The sequence below is a fragment of the Eurosta solidaginis genome, chromosome 4 (assembly GCF_040869045.1).
Source record: "Eurosta solidaginis isolate ZX-2024a chromosome 4, ASM4086904v1, whole genome shotgun sequence".
Classification (NCBI taxonomy): Eukaryota; Metazoa; Arthropoda; class Insecta; order Diptera; family Tephritidae; genus Eurosta; species Eurosta solidaginis.
Window position 1 is genome coordinate 211,678,947 of NC_090322.1, and position 20,890 is coordinate 211,699,836.

At 34.2% G+C, this 20,890-nt stretch overlaps 1 protein-coding gene across 1 annotated transcript in view; it reads left to right on the forward strand.

The window, feature by feature from the left end:
- The window catches only part of LOC137250942 (uncharacterized), an 83,033-nt gene extending 66,421 nt beyond the window's left edge, over window positions 1–16,612 (forward strand). Inside the window, exon 6 of the mRNA XM_067784696.1 lies at window positions 10,618–16,612. Within this exon, the coding sequence (XP_067640797.1) occupies window positions 10,618–10,766 (149 nt within the window). The 3' untranslated portion in view covers window positions 10,767–16,612. The remainder of the gene's footprint in view (window positions 1–10,617) is intronic.
- The last annotated feature ends 4,278 nt before the right edge of the window (window positions 16,613–20,890 follow it).

Sequence of the window (20,890 nt, forward strand, 5' to 3'; positions counted from 1 at the left end):
GTGAACATAAAATTTAAAATTATTTATTTTTCATTATCATTTGTTACATTGAAAATAAAATCGGGCCCATCAAACAAAACGCTCTAGACGTTTGACTACATCAGGCATTCAATAAAGTAATAATGACATACTTAGGAATTTGTATTTTGTATTGAAGATTGAGTTCAATAAGGGCTTTAATATAGGAAAATTTACTAATTATTTCATTAAATCGGTGTGTGAAATTGGTATTAGGTTTGTTTAAACAATATTGCTCTTATAGAAAGGAATCAAGTATATTTTTTTTAATGCAGAACGAAGGAAATATTTCAAGGTCTTATTGCACAGAAGAAATATTTCAATATATCCATCCATTTTTGGCTTATTATTTTGGCAATTTTCCACACTCCTATAATTGATAACTTCAAATTATATTACATCCCTCTCACATGGCCTAGCTTTCAAATAAAAAAACCGATTTAAAATTGGCGTATTCTGTAGGAATTTATGGCATTTCAACGGTATTTGGCGACTTTATTTTGCAACATTATAGAAGATATAGATTCACTGAATTTCTTAACTCACCGACAAGTAACGCCCCGATCATTTGCAAAAAAATTTAGTTGGAATGTTTACTCTATCCGTGCGCTATCTATCGACATTTTTTTAACTTGGTTAAGTTTATTCTAATTTCTGTTTGGGAAGTTAGTAAAAATTCGATCGCGAAAACGATTGCAGCACCACATAAGTGCATTGCGTTTATCCAAAAACTTCCCACAAGATGAGCAAAACGTTCTTGCACTTCCACTTCAAGTCTTTCTACTGCATATGCATTTCATTAGCGCTTCACTGAATATTTATTTAATGTTTTTAATAAATAAATGCGATAAGATTAATGCATAAAAAAAAAAAAAAACAATAAGAAGGGGATCAAAACATGGAAACTAAAAATATTAACAGACTGGCTGACGACATGCATATTTCCGACATGCCGGCTACTTTTAATCAAAGGAATGACTTTCAATACATTTTTTATATTTTATTAACAAAATTTATGACGATGATTAAATTGCTAGCTGATGTGGGAAGAATGATGACAATAATAATGAGTAATATAAAATTACTTAATAATATCGGTTAATTAATTTCTTCCGCAACATGGATGAAATCATTTGTTCATATACTTACAGTTGCGTTTAAAATTTTAGTAGTGCTTATGGCTCAGTTCATTTAAGTGGCCGAGTTTTTTTATCCACCGTTTTTTTTCGGTATCCACCATAAAAACCATTAGAACAAGAAGTTGGTTTCAAAGAATGCAATTCTTTTTTAGACTTAACCTATTGGTTTTGTTAAATTTGAATGAAGTTTTGGTTGCAATGGCTTTTTAGTCAGTCAAAATTTAAGTAGTGCATGGAAAAGTGTACAAAAAATCTATGTTTGTGAGAATTGTAAAAAGAACGGCGAGATTAGTTTATTTAATTGATATTCAATAACCAATGCCCAAATTTGTATTACTCCTTAAGCAGAAATGTCGAGAAAGAGGAATTGCACACCTAAGCAACGCGCGCTCTTTACCCTAGTGAGATAACATACGTCTGCGAGACGTATGTCGTTTTAATTTTGCTCCCAGTCTCCCACAATCGTAAAGAGAGAACATTCTCATTCTCAGTTTTCTCAGCTACCATTACCAGTTTGTCAGTGGGGTGTGTTTTTCAGTAGTAACTTTTTTTGTTGCTGAAATATATACGATTGTTTTTTAAAAATACGTCCAAGAGACGGTATCGTTTATCTTTTACGTGACTACCCATTTTATATGTAATTTTTGCCTAAAATGGTAATTTTAGCTAATATTTTTTAAGTATAATTTAAAACAGTTAGATTGAAGTACAAAAAAATGTATTTTATTTTAGTTTTTTTGCTATAAACTGAGGTTCTTCGAAAAAGACTGATTTTTGTAAGGACAAGTGCAAGACAAGTCAAACTTAATTTTCAATATATTAAAAAAAAACAATATTTTTCTTTAAAAAACATTTGAAACGAGTGAATATATGTATATCACATAAATGATTCAAAAAAAAAAAACACAACAAAAAAATGCTATGTAATTTTTTTATATCTTTAGGGTCCTTAAACTTGAACACGTCTCTCAGACGTAAGTTATCTTTCTAGGGTTAAAAAAATTTATTGCTGATGGCAAAATTTATGTGGAAGTGCAAAACATCAGTAATTGCTCACCAACAGTGGTACCTAACGCCATTAACCGCAAAACCCGTGGAAAAAAGTCAGCAATGTTGTTAAGAAAAGTTGAATAGTCGTAAGATACTCTCAGCAGTTTCCATTTGCGGCTGCCCCGGAAATCAGAGATGCCTTAAAAGTGTGTTCAAACATTAAGACAGTTTGTCGGCGTTTACGTGAGCATGACTTTGATGCACACAGTTCAATAAAAGTACCGTTGTTAACTAAAACTCATTTACAAAAGAGACTTCGATTTGCCAAAGAACATTTGAATTTTTCTTCAGCGCAACATTTTATGGTCGGACGAGTTGAAGATTGTCATGTATGATGGAATGGGATCACGCCATTGTGTAAGACGGCCACTTAATACCGAATACTATACGCAGTATACAACAAAAGTCGTAAAGCATGAAGGTTCCATTGTTATTGTCTGAACATGCTTTTCTTGGTTGTGCGTTGGACCCATTCATTGGGTTAGAGAAATTATGACTGACGTTTCATATGTTGATATACTCAAAGACATCATGCTGTAATATGCCAGAGACGGAATGCTACTTGTTTATACGTTTCAGCAGGACAATAACCTGAAATATACGAGCAACGTAGCAAAAGGATGGTTTGAGGAAAGACAGATCAACGTGATGGAATGGCCGCTACAGTCAGCAGACATATACCCCATTTAAAATCAAGGAGGTAGTAGCCCAACGCGAGCAACTATCGAATAAGCAACTATGGGAAGCTGTAAAAAGCGCATGGGAGTCGATTTTGGTTGAAAGATGCCAAAAACGTGTTGATTAATGCCACGTCGCTTTGACCTCGCAAAATTCGTTACAATTTTTCCAAATATTTGTTTATTATATTAAAATAAGATTAAGATTGAAATGGTTAGGGCTATAAGAGCAATTGTACATGCTTACTGAATATATGATCATATATGTATACTTAATTTAATGCATAATATAAAAGCACTCAAGAATAAAATAAGCGCTGATATTACGCTATTGAAAAAAAAAAATAAAAATAAGTAGAAAGTGTTGACAATATCTTTTGTAAAAAGGTAATAAAAACAAGTAAGGACGGGACGGTTTTCGGCTGTGCCGAAGACTTCATACCTTTCATGAATGGGGCTGAAAAATAATCTTATCCCATTCGTAATATCTAAATAATCGGCTGTATAAGATATGAAATATATAGCGTACACCTAAGCGATTTTTTAGATAAACATAAAATAATTAAACAAAAAATTTTTAAGTTAAACGGTTTTATTGAAAACAATACTTACATTAAGTAATAATAATACTAAAAGCTAGAAAATAATTAGTTGGGTCCTAGTCATCACACTCCTCATCAATCTAGGGCGTTGATCAGACAAATAAACAAAAGCGTTGGACCTACCTAATTATTTTCTAGCTTTTAGTATTATTATTACTTCATGTATGTATTGTTTTCAATAAAACCCTTTAACCAAACATTTTTTTAAAATTATTTTATTTTCAAGTTTTTAGTCTATATCTATAGTGCCAATTATTTCTCACTCTATTTAGTTCATTTAGTGACTCATTATTACAAGGACTCTTTCTTGATAATTTGCTGCAATTTAACTCCTCGAACTGCAAAGTATTTTGATGTCACTTCTAACGGACTGTATGTAATATTTGTTCCAAATATGCGATTTTTTCCAATATCTCGATCATTGTGCCACCTATCGGAGTTTTTTCTTTAACCGATTTTGATTATCTTTACGCAGGCTATATAATTTGGCAAGGATAGTGTCTCTGCCAAATTTGAATCTATTATCTTTACCGGCTTTTGATTTATGGCTTGCTAAACTTTCAAATTTTCATCTTCTAAATGTGGGTGGTGCCACGCCCATATTATAAAATTTTTTGGAATTTATGTTTTCCGTCATAAAACCACCTACCCAATTCCAATAGCTTAGCGGTACTAATTTTTGAATTAACCCATTTTTTCCATTTTTCTATATTTTCGATAAAAAATAGACGTGGTTATCGTTCGATTTCGCTAATTTTCAATACCAATCTATTCTGGGTGCAGATAAGCCCGTATACCGAATTTGAAGAGGATATTTCAAAATTTGCTGAAGCTATCGTGTCAACTGAGGGACGGACGGACATGGCTCAATCAAATTTTTTTTTGGACACTGACGATTTTGAATTATGGAAGTCTATATCAATCTCGATTCCGTTATATATGTACAACCAACCAAAGTTGTAATACCCTGTGTAATAAGGAAATTTCTTGTGAAAAAGCTTCGATATCAGCAAATGCACATTAAACAATTCATGCATAAATAAATAATTACTCTTAAATTTCATATTTACAGTAAATCCTTTCCATGATATTTTGAATTTAAATGCAACAAGTAAGAAAGGTTAAGTTCGGCTGTAACCGAACATTACATTCTCAGTTGAGAGGTATGGTGACAACATAAGGGAAAACACTATGTAGGAAAATGAACCGAGGGAAACCCTGGAATGTGTTTGTATGACATGTGTATCAAATGAAAAGCATTAAAGAGTATTTTATGAGGAATTGGGCCATAGTTCTATAGGCGGACATCATTTAGGGATATCGCCATAAAGGTGAATCAGGGCTGACTCTAGAATTTGTTTGTACGATATGGGTATCAAATGAAAGGTGTTAATGAGTATTTTAAAAGGGGTTGGAGCTTAGTTCTATATGTAGTCGCCTTTTAGAGATATCGCCATAAAGGTGGACCAGGGGTGACCCTAAAATTTGTTTGTACGATATGGGTATCAAACGAAAGGTGTTAATGAGTATTTTAAAAGGGGTTTGAGCTTAGTTATAGAGGTAGTCGCCTTTTCGAGATATCGCCATAAAGGTGGACCAGGGGTGACCCTAAAATTTGTTTGTACGATATGGGTATCAAATAAAAGGTGTTAATGAGTATTTTAAAAGGGAGTGGGCCTTAGTTCTATATATCGATGGACTCCTTTTCGGGATATCGCCATAAAGGTGGACCAGGGGTGACCCTAGACTTTGTTTGTACGATATGGGTATCAAATGAAAGGTGTTAATGAGTCTTTTCAAAAGGGAGTGGGCCTTAGTTCTATAGGTGGTCGCCTTTTCCAGATATCGCCATAGAGGTGGACCAGGGGTGAGTCTAGAATATGTTTGTACGATATGGGTATCAAATGAAAGGTGTTAAAGAGTATTTAAAAAGGGAGTGATCCTTAGTTCCATAGGTGGACGCCGTTTAGAGATGTCGCCATAAAGGTGGACCAGGGGTGACCCTAGACTTTTTTTGTAGAATATGGCTATCAAATGAAAGTTGTTAAGGAGGCTTCTTAAAAGGGAGTGGGCCTTAGTTCTATAGGTGGTCGCCTTTTCCAAATATCGCCATAGAGGTGGACCAGGGGTGAATCTAGAATATGTTTGTATGATATGGGTATCAAATGAAAGGTGTTAATGAGTCATTTTAAAAGGGAGTGGGCCTTAGTTCTATAGGTGGTCGCCTTTTCCAGATATCGCCATAGAGGTGGACCAAGGGTGAGTCTAGAATGTGTTTATATGATATGGGTATCAAATTAAAGGTATTAATGAGGGTTTTAAAAGGGAGTGGTGGTAGTTGTATATGTGAAGGCGTTTTCCAGATATCGACCAAAATGTGGACCAGGGTGACCCAGAACATCATCTGTTGGATACCGCTAATTTATTTATATATGTAATACCACGAACAGTATTCCTGCCAAGATTTCAAGGGTTTTTCATTTCGCCCTGCAGAACTTTTTCATTTTCTTCTACTTAATATGGAAGGTGGCACACCCATTTTACAAAGTTTTTTTCTAAAGTTATATTTTGCGTCAATAAACCAATCCAATCACCATGTTTCATCCCTTTTTTCGTTCAGATAAGTACGTGAACTGAGTTTAGAAAAGATATATCGATTTTTGCTCAAGTTATCGTGTTAACGGCCGAGCGGAAGGACAGACGATCGACTGTGTATAAAAACTGGGCGTGGCTTCAACCGATTTCGCCCTTTTTCACAGAAATAAGTTTTCGTCCTAGAATCTAAGCCCCTACCAAATTTCACAAGGATTGGTAAATTTTTGTTCGACTTATGACATTACAATTATCCTAGACAAATTAAATGAAAAATGGCGGAGTCACGCCCCGATTGAAATTTTCTTTTATTTTTGTATTATGTTGCACCATATCATTACTGGAGTTGAATGTTGACGTAATTTGCTTATATACTGTAAACATATAAAATTTTTTGTTAAAATTTGACTTTAAAAAATTGCTATTTAAAAGTGGGCGGAGAACGACCGATTTTGCTAATTTTTATTAAGCATATATATAGTAATAGGAGTAACGTTCCTGCCAAATTTCATCATGATATCTTCAATGGCTGCCAAATTGCAAAATTTTAAATTACCCTCTTTTAAAAGTGAGCGGTGCCACGCCCATTGTCCAAAATTTTACAAATTTTGTATTCTGCGTCATAAGTTCAACTCACCTACCAAGTTTCACCGCTTTATCCATCTTTGGTAATGAATTATCGCACTTTTTTTTGTTTTTCGAAATTTTCGATATCGAAAAAGTGGGTGTGGTTATGGTCCGATATCGTTCATTTTAAATAGCGATCTGAGGTGAGTGCTCAGGAACCTACATACCAAGATACCTCAAAATTTACTCAAGTTATCGTGTTAACGGACGGACGGACGGACGGGCATGGCTCAATCAAATTTTTTTTCGATACTGATGATTTTTATATATGGAAGTCTATATCTATCTCGATTCCTTTATACCTGTACAACTAACCGTTATCCAATCAAAGTTAATATACTCTGTGAGCTTTGCTCAACTGAGTATAAAAATTATGCCACAGCATGCCACAGTATTTTATGTAAATAACAAAAGCTGTGCTTTAAATTGCGCATACACATGGGATAAGACCGCAAGATGAAAATGAGACTAAACAAAAGCTGTTGAAATATGTATTAAACGATAGTTTCATACATACAAACATACAAGGGAAGTTTATACAAGCGAGTGGAAAAATGATTTGTATAGCCCCTGATCCGATTTAAATGAAATTTCATGCGTTTTTCGGCAAACACAAGCAAAATATTTCCTATAAGGAACCGGAGTTCCAGAAAACGGAGGGAGAGCCATTAGTAGGAAGAAATGGAAGTATACAGTGAGGGAGAGGCAGAGGGAGAAAAAAGAATAAAGTAAGGAAAGTGAAACGGTGACAAATGACAGTGGAAGCGGAAAATAGGGTCAGGAAGAAGGTAAAAGAAAGGGCGATAGAGGTGCAAAAAAGTAGTTAAAGTAGTTAAACATATGTTTATATATTAGAGAGTATCGCAAGGCATTGAGGAAATAAAAGCTTAAATTTTATAATTTGGAAAAAATTTAAACAGTTACGTCTGGACGGAGAAGGCGACAGCTGTTTGGATTATGCTTTGTAAATCTCCTTTTCTCACGGAAGTGGCATTCGTACTAGCATTCCTACGATGCTTTAACTGTTAACAAACACAGTCAGCCAATGCCGCGCTTTTGTTCTTGTGCAACTACTTCCAATAGCCTTCTTTGCATCGATTTATTCCTGTAAGAGCAGCGACGTTGAATTTTTCTCTATGCGGCTCGTTGCTTTTGTTGTTGTAGCACAGATTCGCGCCATCCAAAAGGTGCGACCACTCACAAATTGTCACTCACACGTTGCAAGCACGACACACATTATGTATGTCGGGGTTGATTCTGATATTGCTTTCCTCTCCTTCGAGTTCAGGGTATTCATCTTTAAGAAAGTGGGTCCCCCGGATAATTCCTGGCATAGAAAGCCAACGCCTATTTGTGGATATCTCTGAGGACCCCTTCGCGTTTTTATACTCAGTTGAGCAGAGCTCACAGAGTATATTAACTTTGATTGGATAACGGTTGGTTGTACAGGAATAAAGGAATCGAGAAAGATATAGACTTCCATATATCAAAATCATCAGGATAAAAAAAAAAATTTGATTGAGCCATGTCCGTCCGTCCGTCCGTCCGTCTGTCCGTTAACACGATAACTTGAGTAAATTTTGAGGTATCTTGATGAAATTTGGTATCTAGGTTCCTGAGCACTCATCTCAGATCGCTATTTAAAATGAACAATATCGGACTATAACCACGCCCACTTGTTCGATATCGAAAATTTCGAAAAACCGAAAAAGTGCGATAATTCATTACCAAAGACGACTAAAGCGATGAAACTTGGTAGGTGAGTTGTACTTATGACGCAAAAAATAAAATTAGTAAAATTTTGGAAAACGGCGTGGCACCGCCCACTTAAAAAAAAAGGTTATTTAAAATTTTTGCAAGCTGTAATTTGGCACTCGTTGAAGATATCATGATGAAATGACGTTACTCCTATTACTATATGTATGCTTAATAAAAATTAGCAAAATCGGTGAACGACCACGCCCACTTTAAAAAAAAAATTTTTTTAAAGTCAAATTTTAACAAAAATTTTGTATCTTTACAGTATATAATTAAATTATATCAACATTCAACTCCAGTAATGATATGGTGCAATCAAATGCAAAAACAAAAGAAAATGGGCGTGGCTCCGCCCATGCCTAACCGCCACCCTCCTCGCCCCGGACCAAGCAGTTACATTACAAAACATACAACATTACTTAGTCAAAAAAGGGGCGGTGTTACGCCCATTTTCAAATATTTGAATTTTTTCCTATTTCTTGCTAGAATTTCGCTCGGGGAAGAAATACCTTTGATATAAAGCTCTTTTTTGCAAGTATATAGCTTATTTTATTCGTCCACGACACTTTTAAACATTTTTATATAAAAGTGGGCGTTATCCTTAACCGATTTCGTTGATTTTTCTTTGTAGCATTCTTTATATATAACAAGGGCAGCCTTTCTGCCGAATTTTTTTATGATGGGTTCAACGGGTTATTATTATATATATTTAAAAAAAATGTCCCCCCTCCCCCCTTGGAACGTAAAAAAGCAAGAAAAATTAAAAATTAGTAAAAATCCGTTTTTGATAAGAAACTACTATGTAGATTAGTATCATATACGTCATTACATTCAATACAAAAAAAAAGCCCCCCCCCCCCCCCCCCTGGAACCACGCATGCAGGTAGTGATAGAACGATACGAGTACTGAGTGAGTGGTATCGATACTTTTCCAAAAAATACTCGAGTATTTTGTACTCGATGCTTTTTTCCAAGTACTGAGTAAAGCACCGATATTTTACGTCGATACTTTTTCCCGATGCTTTACCAAGTGGCGATGCATGTTTAAGATCAACGAAGCTCCGTTCATTAACACCATAACTTGAGTATAAACTGAGACCATCGACGATGCGGTAAAAGCTCCGCATTTAACTTAAACCGACTTTTTGATAACGGCGGAATGGGAGACGATTTCTGCATATGGTGGTAAAAGAAAATTATGTTTTTATTGTACAAAATCACTAACTCCAACAAAATTATGAAAAGCTGCTAACTTCATAAAATTTCAATATATTTTAACTTGTCATGCAGCAGAGCTTTTTCGTTATATTGTGAAATTTTGGTGGATGGAGTTAGCAGCTTTTACAGCATCGGCGACGATATATTGGTGTTGGAAATGGTCGAAATCAGATTATATCCCCGCTCACTTTCAAAAATGGAAAAAAAAAAAATTGAAGGAAGATCGTTCTGATCCTTTGGTTAAAGTCTTCACCAAACTGTTAATGACATAAAAAGAACTAGACGCGATTTACCTCGGAGGAGATTTAGACCAAGCTTCTCTTCGAATTTTGTGTATGCTTTTTTTTAATTTTCCTTACAAATTGAGGCGACGAGATCTACATATTTTATGTCTATTCCGAACGGTATCTGCAAGGCAGATGAATTTTCACAAGGATACTTTTCATGAGAGAAATACACTTGGAGTGCTTGCGAAACCATTGCCGAAGGGCAACCGCGTTTAAACAACTTTTTCGAGCTCAAAATTTTTTTTAGATGCCATAAATCGATCAAAAATCTTTTAAATCATTTAATGTTCGCCAGGTTTGCCTTTATATGTATCGTTAAAATATTTGTAAGAACACACTTATGGGTATATAATGTTTGTTTTCATCCAAATTAAACTACTTTACTTGTTTTCTACTAAATTCAAAACATACGATCTCATTTAAAAAAAGATTATTCACTTTTGGAAAAAATTCCGAAGTACTCACTTGGATCGAGTATATTCGATACCTTTTACTGAGTATGAGGACAAGCATCAATACTTTGATCCGAGTATTTTATATGAGTACCGGTATCGATACTTTTTTTAAAAGTTCTATCACTAGTTACAGGGCACTGAAAGCTTCTTCTTTTTACTCTAATTTCCTTTTCTCTTTCGTTATTTATTTACAGGTTATGCGCCACATACGCGTCCGCGGCAAAATTCTGTATTCGTCGGTCCCAGCCCCAATCAGTTTATGATGCCAAGAGCGCCACGTAAAACGCGCTCAGCTATGGATTTGCATTCGATTGTTTTTGATGAGACGGCGGAGCAGGTGTAAATATAATTATTATAACATTCATATGTACATATTTACATGCATTTGTACATAAGCTTTGTCGGAATAATGTAATGTCAAATTTTTCGTAAATACACATTTTTGTATGACGTCGATTATGCAAATTGATTCGAATTGCACCAGAAGTTATGACTTAAGTAATATTATGTTAACTATAAAGAGGATGGTCGAATGCAGCACCCTTTATATGATTAACAGACAAAAATTAGCAAAGAATTTTAAGTTATTCTACTCACTGTCTCTACTTAAAATAAGAAAAAAAATTAAGCAAACAATTTTCTATATTTGTTCAGGCCATCACTTGATAGTTTATTTCATAGTCGTGCTCTATATAATGGCACTAAATTTGTAAATTATATTTTTTAAACGTAAACTTAATCTATGCCAAAGTATGACTAACAAACATTTTTTTATGTATTTTATACTAACCTAAATTAAATACAAATCTCTTCTTAAGAAATCTTGCTCCTATTCTAAATATTACGTAGCCTAATTAAATATGAATTATCTTTTCTATATATAAAAATATTAAGTACAAATTAACAAGATGAAAACCTTTGCATTCTCTAACCAACTTATCAAAATTAAATAAATAAATACAATACGCGAAATATCTCCAAGGATATTTTGGCTGAAGTTCACTTCCAATTTATGTCGTGCCAGTCTTTCATTTCTACTATAAATTGCCAGCGACTCCGAAAGGCATCTGAATTTTCGCTGAGATGCGTTTAGTATCAGAAATACAACGACAGTGTTTACAAAACACTTCCTGATCATAAAAAATCTATAATTATAATTTTTTTAGTATATTGACCAACTTAGAAGTTTTCAACGTAGATATGTTAACTCAGTTTAAGACTAAGCAATTTTTTTGCGAATACTCCAAGCGCCATCCCATCTTCAGTCCATTTCTGATTTCGAGAAATACATCAAAACGGATATGAATAGAAAATCATAAAGCTCGATTATTATTGCAAGAGAAAAGACTCAACTACGTACTCAGTGCAAAGTAGCATTTAGCTTACAAGACTCGAGCTGTGCCACAAGTGAAAGGCATAGAAACCACACTCAAACAAATAACCCTTGTAAAATCAACAAACCTTTTTTTCCTTAAATTTACGGAATTTCGATGAAATTGATAGATTTTTGGTTATTTCAACAGGGTTTTTTGTCAAGAGTACATATTTGTTTTGTTATTTCAACAGAAGAGAAACTGTTTTTCTCATCATTGGCGCTTAACCGCCTAAGTGATTTTGACCATTTCGCAACAGGTCACGCCAGCTATCGCTGTTTCGCGTCATAGCTGCGTTGGCTTTACGGACAGGATCATAAATCTGCCGGCGAAATTTTCCCTCGCATACTCAAAGAGTCATCTCATCTTCTCTCGACAGGTATGTTGAGCGACATGTAGAACGTGATTTTTGCTCATCCAGCGAGGACTTTACTATACAATTGTTTACTCATTCCAAAGTAGCACTTGTTGGCAAGAGTTATTCTCCGTTTTATTCCTAAGCTGATACGTGTTCGTTTGCTGTTAATGCTGGTATCCAAATAGACGAAATATTTCACAGTCCCGAGTTTATATCCGTCAACAGTGACGTGGCTGGAGAGGTGCGAATGCGCCAATTCTTTCTTGATAGACAGCAAGTACTTCGTCTTGATCTCAAGTTAACAATATTCTGTAAAAATTACAGATTCCTAGTACATCCAACTGATTTTTCTGTTAACATAACTGATTTCGTTGGTTATTTCAACAGCGAACAGCTGTCAACATTATGCAAATGCATCTGCTAATTTTAGAGAGAAAGTTACGATGACTTTGTTCTTATGACAATGTCGCCACAGAAATCTCTGTCATATGCACAACCTTCGCTGCTATTTTAATGTTGTTGCGAATCTGTTATTTTAACAGTTTTCATTGGTATTCTTTGAGTGTCAGTAATAATTATTAAGTTAACTGAGCTATGACTTACGTATAAGAAACATGTTTACGTATAAGAAACATCTTTTCTCTTGATTTGACTGTTGAAGTAGTCAATTCAGAAAAACACTTTCGATGAAAAGGATTTCCGATGGACAAATATTGGAGGTTCTGTGCAGTATCACAAATTAAAACGTTTATTTTACCTAGAAAAAAAAAACGATATCCATAAATCGACTTCTCAGTGGAATATCGCCTTATCTCGGTTGCCTTTTCGAAAACGCTTGAATAACATCTTACTTCAGCATTTGTTTCAAAAACGACCTATGTCAGAATTAAATTGAGGACCGCCCTATATTCGAATTTTTCTCAAAAACCACAAACTCGTTGCCTCCAGACTTTGACTTCAAAGACGAAGGCACTTTCGGAACCATCAAGTCATTCTTCATTAAAATTGTTGAGTTCTGTGAATTTCCCTTCATCGAATACTTGCTTAAGAAATAACTAGCCAAAGCTTTAGACAATGGATTTGTGCTTTTCGAAGCGATTTTGAAGGTGAAAAATGGAAATATCTAGAAGTGGCACATACAATGTTATTCTATAGGAATACTCAATCCCTTGATATCCAATATTGGAGACATTTTTAGGGCATAAACAACGCTTTTTGATTTCAATGTCGTATTTAGAACACGTTTCAACAACATCCTCAAGAGGTACCAGGTTCCAACCTTCTCAAAGATAAAATGAAAGCCCGAACCATTTTTTTGGTTGTTAAATTCGTTGATGAGACGGTAGTTATACGGATATACGCAATATATATTCGGTACTTTCTTAATCATAATACCATGAACTTTACATTGCCAATGCCAAAAAATTTTTATTGGAAAGCCTAGTAGAAATTGTGGAGTTTTAAGGAACTGTGGATGAGAGATATTATCAAAATTTCAAAAAAAAAAAAAATGTATCCGCCTTCTCAAAATCCTGAATCCGCCACTCATTGCAACCCTTCATATGACAAATATAACGATATTTCAATTTCTTTATACTTCTAAAAATATATGTATATAGCGTAACAAAACCCTTGTCAAATCTCGAACTAAGTATAAGTTTGTACAAATTAACAAATTAACAGAACAATATATTTTCATACTACAGAAATTTTTACAGAAACTTGAAACATGGAAAAGCTTTAAAATGAAAACAAACAATTCAATAGAAGATTTCAAATTAAAGCAATGTTAGGTGTTGCTAATACATTGGATTAAGAGAGAAATATCAAGCAAAAAATTAAGGGTAACAACGACAAAAAATATATCATTAGCTTAATTCGCAAAGGCCATAAAAAACAAATTTCAAATTTTAAAGCAGAAACAAAAAACCTTTTTATATATGTACAAGCGGATTACGCATTTTCAAAGTGGCATAACTCCGCAGTTATTGGTTCCAACATTTTAAAAACTTTTACTGATGGTGTAATGTATTGTAGCAAATTTTGTGGATCTAGAATTAGACTATATTGGGAGTAGAACTTCACAATTACAATAATCGTGTACTTCACTAATAGCGAGTTTAAATCAAACTGATTGATTATCGCTTGCACCGCGCTACTTTTATAATCTCAGTTAGTCTCGTTCACATATATCTCCTAAGGTCCAGACTTTTCACGAACATGCCTTCTGGATCAGTTGTATCTCATACTTGGTTATTTAGTTATTTACATGTATATCTGTAGTTTATATTTTTCTTCAATCTATATGTGAGTGTATGTGTGAGTAACATATTCTGTTCTTAGCTGATGATAATGTGATGTGTGATTGTTTTTCCTTCATCTTCGCTCTTATCTGCTGGCTACATATATGTATGTGAAATAATCTCTTCGCTCTTATCTGCTGACTACATATATGTATGTGAAATAATCTCTTCGCTTCAAGCTCCTGGTTATGTGTGTAAAATATTCTCCGTTGCCTTCTATGTATGTGTGTAAATGTCGTTGTGTTTATTTACTAACAGCATAGTAATATTAGAAGTGCTAATATTCGCCACAATATTATACCAAAATCTTTGAAATACGGAGTTTCGAAAAATCTGTTGCTTAGGGCCTTTGTGTATTAAACTAACGATATGCAGGCACTTATATAATAAAAAGTAAGTTAAATAAAACAGCTGAATATAGAGAAGTTAAAATAAAAATCTAAGTATATTAATTAATAAAAAATCTCATAATTGTATGATTAGGAAGCAACTGAGTTAGTACTACTAATTACTAGTTTAAGCAAAAAAAAAAATGTTATAAATAATAGAAAAAAAAAAAAACTAAAAATCAATTCGTTTAATCAACAAATTTCTACTAAACTATATATTAAATTTATACAACTTATTCAATAAAAAATACCTTTGAAGTTGATCTATTCTAACAAGAATTTTTTAATAGAAATGTTCAAAAGTAGTTTGTTACCGAAAGGGTTTTATAATACATCTTATATAGACACTATAAAAAAATAAACAAACACATATATATAGTTATACGAACTAATAAGTAAACCAAATTCAATCTCTTCTTATTAGATAAATGTAAATCTTATGTTTAAATCTAGTTCATATATGATTTCTCAACTCTCTATGTATCAATTTATGTAACTAACTGTTTCTTAAAACAAAACTAAACAAAATTTACTAAATGTTTTGGTTTCATAAATAATGAAACCAAAGCAAGAGCAATGGCAAAAAAGCTTTACTAAATTGTATAAAGTAGTTATATACATATGTATAAGGAAGCAAAATATACACAGTATAAAATATCAGGCATTGAAGTAACTAAGCATAAAAACATATTCATCATCTATTTAACAAATACTTATAAGTCGCATCCAAGATTAAAAACGGTCACATCTTTCCCTGACGTAAATTGAGTCGACACACAACCAAGAAAAAAAATGATTCTTTTAAGCCCGCTTGCAACTCTTTGCAGCGCAGAGCTAATTTTAAAATGTGTCAAAATGGTATGAGTTTAATTCCTCCCGAGAAGCTAAGTATGGTGTGGCATGCTATCATACCCAGAACTAAATCGGCCTCCTGTGTACTGAACGAACGATGGCGTAGAAAATGGCACAAAGCAAGGCGACGGACACAGAAGGCACTTTCATCATTACAATATGATGAGCTACACATTACATACAAAGCCCAAAGAACAGCGCTTAAAAACTTTATGAAAAAGTGCAAGAAAGCATGCTTCAAGAAATTAATGTAGAGTGCCGATGTTGATCTTAGATTCGTTGCAAACGGCTCCCTTTCTACGAATTTAATAATTCTCTATTTCAAAATAAGTTTCAAAAACTGCATATTCAGAGTTCGGTAAAAGAACACAATATCTCCAAACTTTTCTCAGAAATGTTCTATCAGATTCAAGTTGAAGAATGCTCCACTTGGAAAAACAATCAAAGAGACAGTGTCTCGGAATTTGATATTTCAAAAAAAAAAGAAGTTCATTTTCATTTATTTAAAGCATTCTATCTTTGGTTCAGTCTGATTTTAATTTCTGAAAGTTTTTTATTCTGGATGCGACAATAAAATTGATATGACTAAAATGTATAAATACATGAGTATGAATTATTTCAGAAAAGTATAAATTTTAAATCCACTTATCAATTAAGCAAAAAAATATACATTAAACAAAAGATTATAAAAAAATATAAGTATATTTTTACTTAAGGTAAGTAATCAACAGTTTAGAAAATTTCCAGTATGAAAAGAAAACTTTGGAAAAACTTATATTTTCGAGTATCATAATTCGTTTCTACAAATATATAATCATAATTTCAACAATTAAGAAATGTATTGCTAATTGACGTTTGAAAAGGGTATAATTATGTAAAAGAAAAATATTCTTATACGAGTATCTAAATTCTCAGATGAATGAAGATATATAAATACATGAAGCATGTAAATATGTAATAAAATAAATATATATAATTCTTTAAGAATTAGAGAAATAAATTCTTTAAAATTTATTTGGCGCCCATATACATAAGTTAATATTAACCCGGGTCGATTTGTATTAACGCAAGTTAAACGATATCGCGCCATCGGTTTTTCGATAGGATTTGGGCTAAGGAAAAAAGTTCCACTACGCATACCCAAAAAAATTATTTTCGAGCCTGCGAAATTTCATTTTCTTGACTTTTTTTCGACTTTGATTTTTAGGTTTTTTTCATGACCTACCAAAAAAATTTCCATATGTATACCCTGTCCGACCCAAAAATGTGAAAAAACCTTAAAAATTAAAAGTCGAAAAAATGAAATTGCGCAGGCCCGATAATTATTTTTTTGGGTATGCGTAGTGGAACTTTTTTTCCTGAGCTCAAATCATATCGAAAAATCGATGGCGCGATATCGATTAATAAATCGACCCAGTCTAACACATATAGCTATACAAAAAAGTACGTATAACAAAAACTAGAGGAGGTATGCAGATCATCAATGACTAGCATACTGGGAGATCTAAAAAAGTACCCCGATATGGCATTCTACACATCCCGCCTCCAGACGTAATTGCCAAAAATATCGCTTTAACCACTGCAACAATGCTGAAGGCCTCGGGGCAACTTGAATTTAGACCATATGGCCATGGCAGTTTAACGCAATCTAATGAATATCCGGCAGACGTAATATATGATCCCGTGTCTGTGCTTCGGAAAAGATCTTGGGACCATAATTGAGCCGGAGGATGTACAAATGGCAGAATATACTATACACGTCTATACCGCTGGTTCTAAACGAACGAAAGGAGTCGAGTATGTTGTTTACTGTTCGATCCAGAAAACGTTGGTCCTACAGACTGTCAGATTACTGCAGCGTCTTTAAAGCGGAAATAATAGCTGCGAAGAAAGCAGCAGGAATTCTGGAGGAACCGTGCTTAAGCTGCAGTCGCGTCAATATATATATTGATATTCAGGTGGCGTTTAAAGCAATGACCTCACATAGTACTTCATCACGGAGTGTATTTCAATGCAAGGAAGTATTGGAAAAACTTCAACCAGGCCGGTCCATGCATCTGTGCTGGGATTCCGTTCGTAAAGGGATAGAAGTGAACAAAAAGGCCGACGAATTGTCAAAGGAGGTTGCAGCACTCTTTGAGTCGACGGTAGACGTCCTAATCCATCAAGAAGGGAAGGCGTTGGCAGAAGCATGAGGCTGTGAAATTTAAAATCCTCTGATATTAGACTCACAAAGTGGCTCATATCTATGAAGGGAGAAGACTTAAGGCTCACGATGGGCATACTAACTGGACACTGCCTTCTGGCGTCACATGCTTATAAGTTAGGTCTTGTCAGTTGCAGGAGATATAGGAAGCGCAAGCTGCAGGAAAAATGGTTAAGCAAGTTCTGTGTTTGTGTCCTGCGCTTGCCAAGCCAAGGCTCCAGCTATAAGAGGCGGTATAATTGCCAGATCTAGAGGCAGCTATTAAGGTAGGTCCTAGAAGATATTTGTCAAGAGGGTGAAGTTATTCTATAACATTAGTCCTGACACCTAATTGGGGTTCTTTCGTTTGGTCGTCAAACAAATTTCGGAAGCACTTCAGATTCAGTCTATGTGAGGTCTTTGTTGATCGGTCCGTTCAACCTAACCTACATGTGTTTTGCGGTAATCGAGTCTAAATTTATCATTTTGCAAAGCTCACGTTGTTCATATTCCATATAAGACGAAATGGATGAGGTAGCGAAGGAACTTTATTTCATATGAACTTCCGCTGAGTTACCTAATTCAACTTTATTGAAGGACAATAAATTTTCACAGCAATCTTAATTTATTCACTTCTTGACTTGAACGTAAGTATAATTAAATCATTTAAAATTTTATCCTTTTAATTCCCGCATGCGTTTGAAGGAAGAGCAATTCTATTATAACATTTACACACTAACCAAAAAATAAACAAATTAAATTTTTCACATAATACACAAACAATTATCGTAAACAAAACGTGTGCGCAAGCAAAGCATTTTTCCTTTACAACTTTCGAAATTGTTGGTATCCCAGTCAGCAAAATCATTGGGAATGAGCGGTAGGAAATGATTTCACGACTAAAAAAAAAATGTTCAGCACTCGTTTACGAATTGGTTTTGGATGATGCGGATTCTTATTTGAAATTAATCAGAAATTGCGCACACTTGAGAAATATAGGTTTGACTACCAAGAACCCGTAGTTTTCGATGTGTAAACAAATCGTGCTTCGTAGGCCTTTTATTGATAACAACCAATACCAACAAGTTATTGTTTATTATTGGATTAAATATTATCGAAAGCGAGAATATCGTCAAGTTATCAGTTTATTATCGGTTTGTTATTGCGTGGTCATCGGCTTCATATGCGTTTCCAATCGGTTTTTTATCGTCGGGTTACAAATGAGTCATCAATTTTATATTGAAATTTTATTGGTATCTGTTATATGAAAACCCAATGAATCATCCATAACAAAACTTTTGCTCAAACCGATAACGTTTCGATAACAAACCGATAATTTGATTTATGTCAATAACTTCTATACAGTCTATAACTTTTATTATTAACCTATAAATTATGGACAATAACTCGGTAACAGCTCGATATCTTTGGGCAACAAATCGATAACTTTTCGAAAATGGGTCTATAACTTTTCGATAACACGCTGATAATAAACCCATAACAAATTTAAAACATTCCCACACGATAACTTTTTGATACCAGATACCAGAAATGATATAGGGCTTCATGTTTTACGCCGACTCCGAACGGCATCTGCAAGGCACTGAGAAGCTTTTGATGGCAGAAAAACACTCGGAGTGCTTGCCAAACACTGCTGAGGGGCGACTTCGCTTAGAAAAAATTTCTTCTAAGTGTAATAAACTTGTTTCTAGAATTTCGATGTTGCTTTGCCCGGGGCGTGAACCCAGGATCTTCGGTGTGGTAGGCGAAGCACGCTACCATCACACCACGGCGGCCGCTTTCTCTTTCTTACATTTCCTTCTCTACCCCCTTGCTTCTGGTCTTAGCCTTGAGTCCACTTCGTTTTGTTAGTCTTTTGTTTTGTAAGTCTAATTGAAAGGCTATTGGTGTTTTTGGTGATTCAATATAGTTTTAACAACGCAATTCTACGCTACTAGCTTCAAGGTCACCCCAGACTAGTTGAATTTTTGTAGGGATTGTTTTTAAACACATCAAGGTCGTAGAACTGACAAAAGCTGTTCAAATAATTGACAATATATAATGTGAACTGACTAAACTGGCTAAAGGAAGGTCGCCGTGTTTACTCCTTTAATGTCGTTTACAAATATTTAAAGTTGTTTAAAGTAAGATGGTGAAGGTGTGATATAAGGGTAAGATCTTACTGCTAGAAAATGTGTAAAAAATTAAGCAGAAAAAACTGAAATGTCGATTTTAGCTATGCATAAAAATATAATTCCACAAAAGGAATGGGTTTGATGATAATTATGATGATGTTAATGATGGCCACAAAAAAGAGTAATATGCTTTCGTTTTAGTTAATTGCCTTTCTATGAACAAAATATAAATATGTATGGTTGCAGCTTGACACCAAATTCATAGCATACGGTAAATAAGGTGGACAACAAAATAATGAGGTAGGCTGAAACTAATAAGTTAAAGTTGATGACCTTAATTGCTTATTCATAAATCGACATTAAGAAAATAAAACGCATCATCCGTTCGTAAAGACTTTGAGTCAGATAAATGGTTTTGTATGTAAATACAACAACAACGATTTCAGCCAGATAAGTTCAGATAGAATTTTGGTTTAATTTATGAGCCAGATAATTAGTTAAATTGATTGCTTTAGTGTGGCCACACTGCCTTTGTCACTGCTTGGCCTTTAGCCTTATGTGTAAAATGAAACGCTACAGTGACGTCACAACTCATATATAAGGAAGTCTGCTTTTGAAGTCTCCCAATGATGCAGAGCATTCCGGTAAGCGTTGAGTATTATACGGAGCTGGAAAACTCAATGGATGCAGACTTAAGTTACGTAGAAATATATATTACCTCTTCTTCAGTTCGACAAAATTTGTTTTCAAGAGACCTTAAAAGCGGATCTAAAGAAATATTGTGCAGGGCTTCGTCTTTTCGGGGAAGTTTACACCAAAAATAATATTAGAAATATAGAAATTCAGCGTATAATCCTACGGTAAGAAGTGCA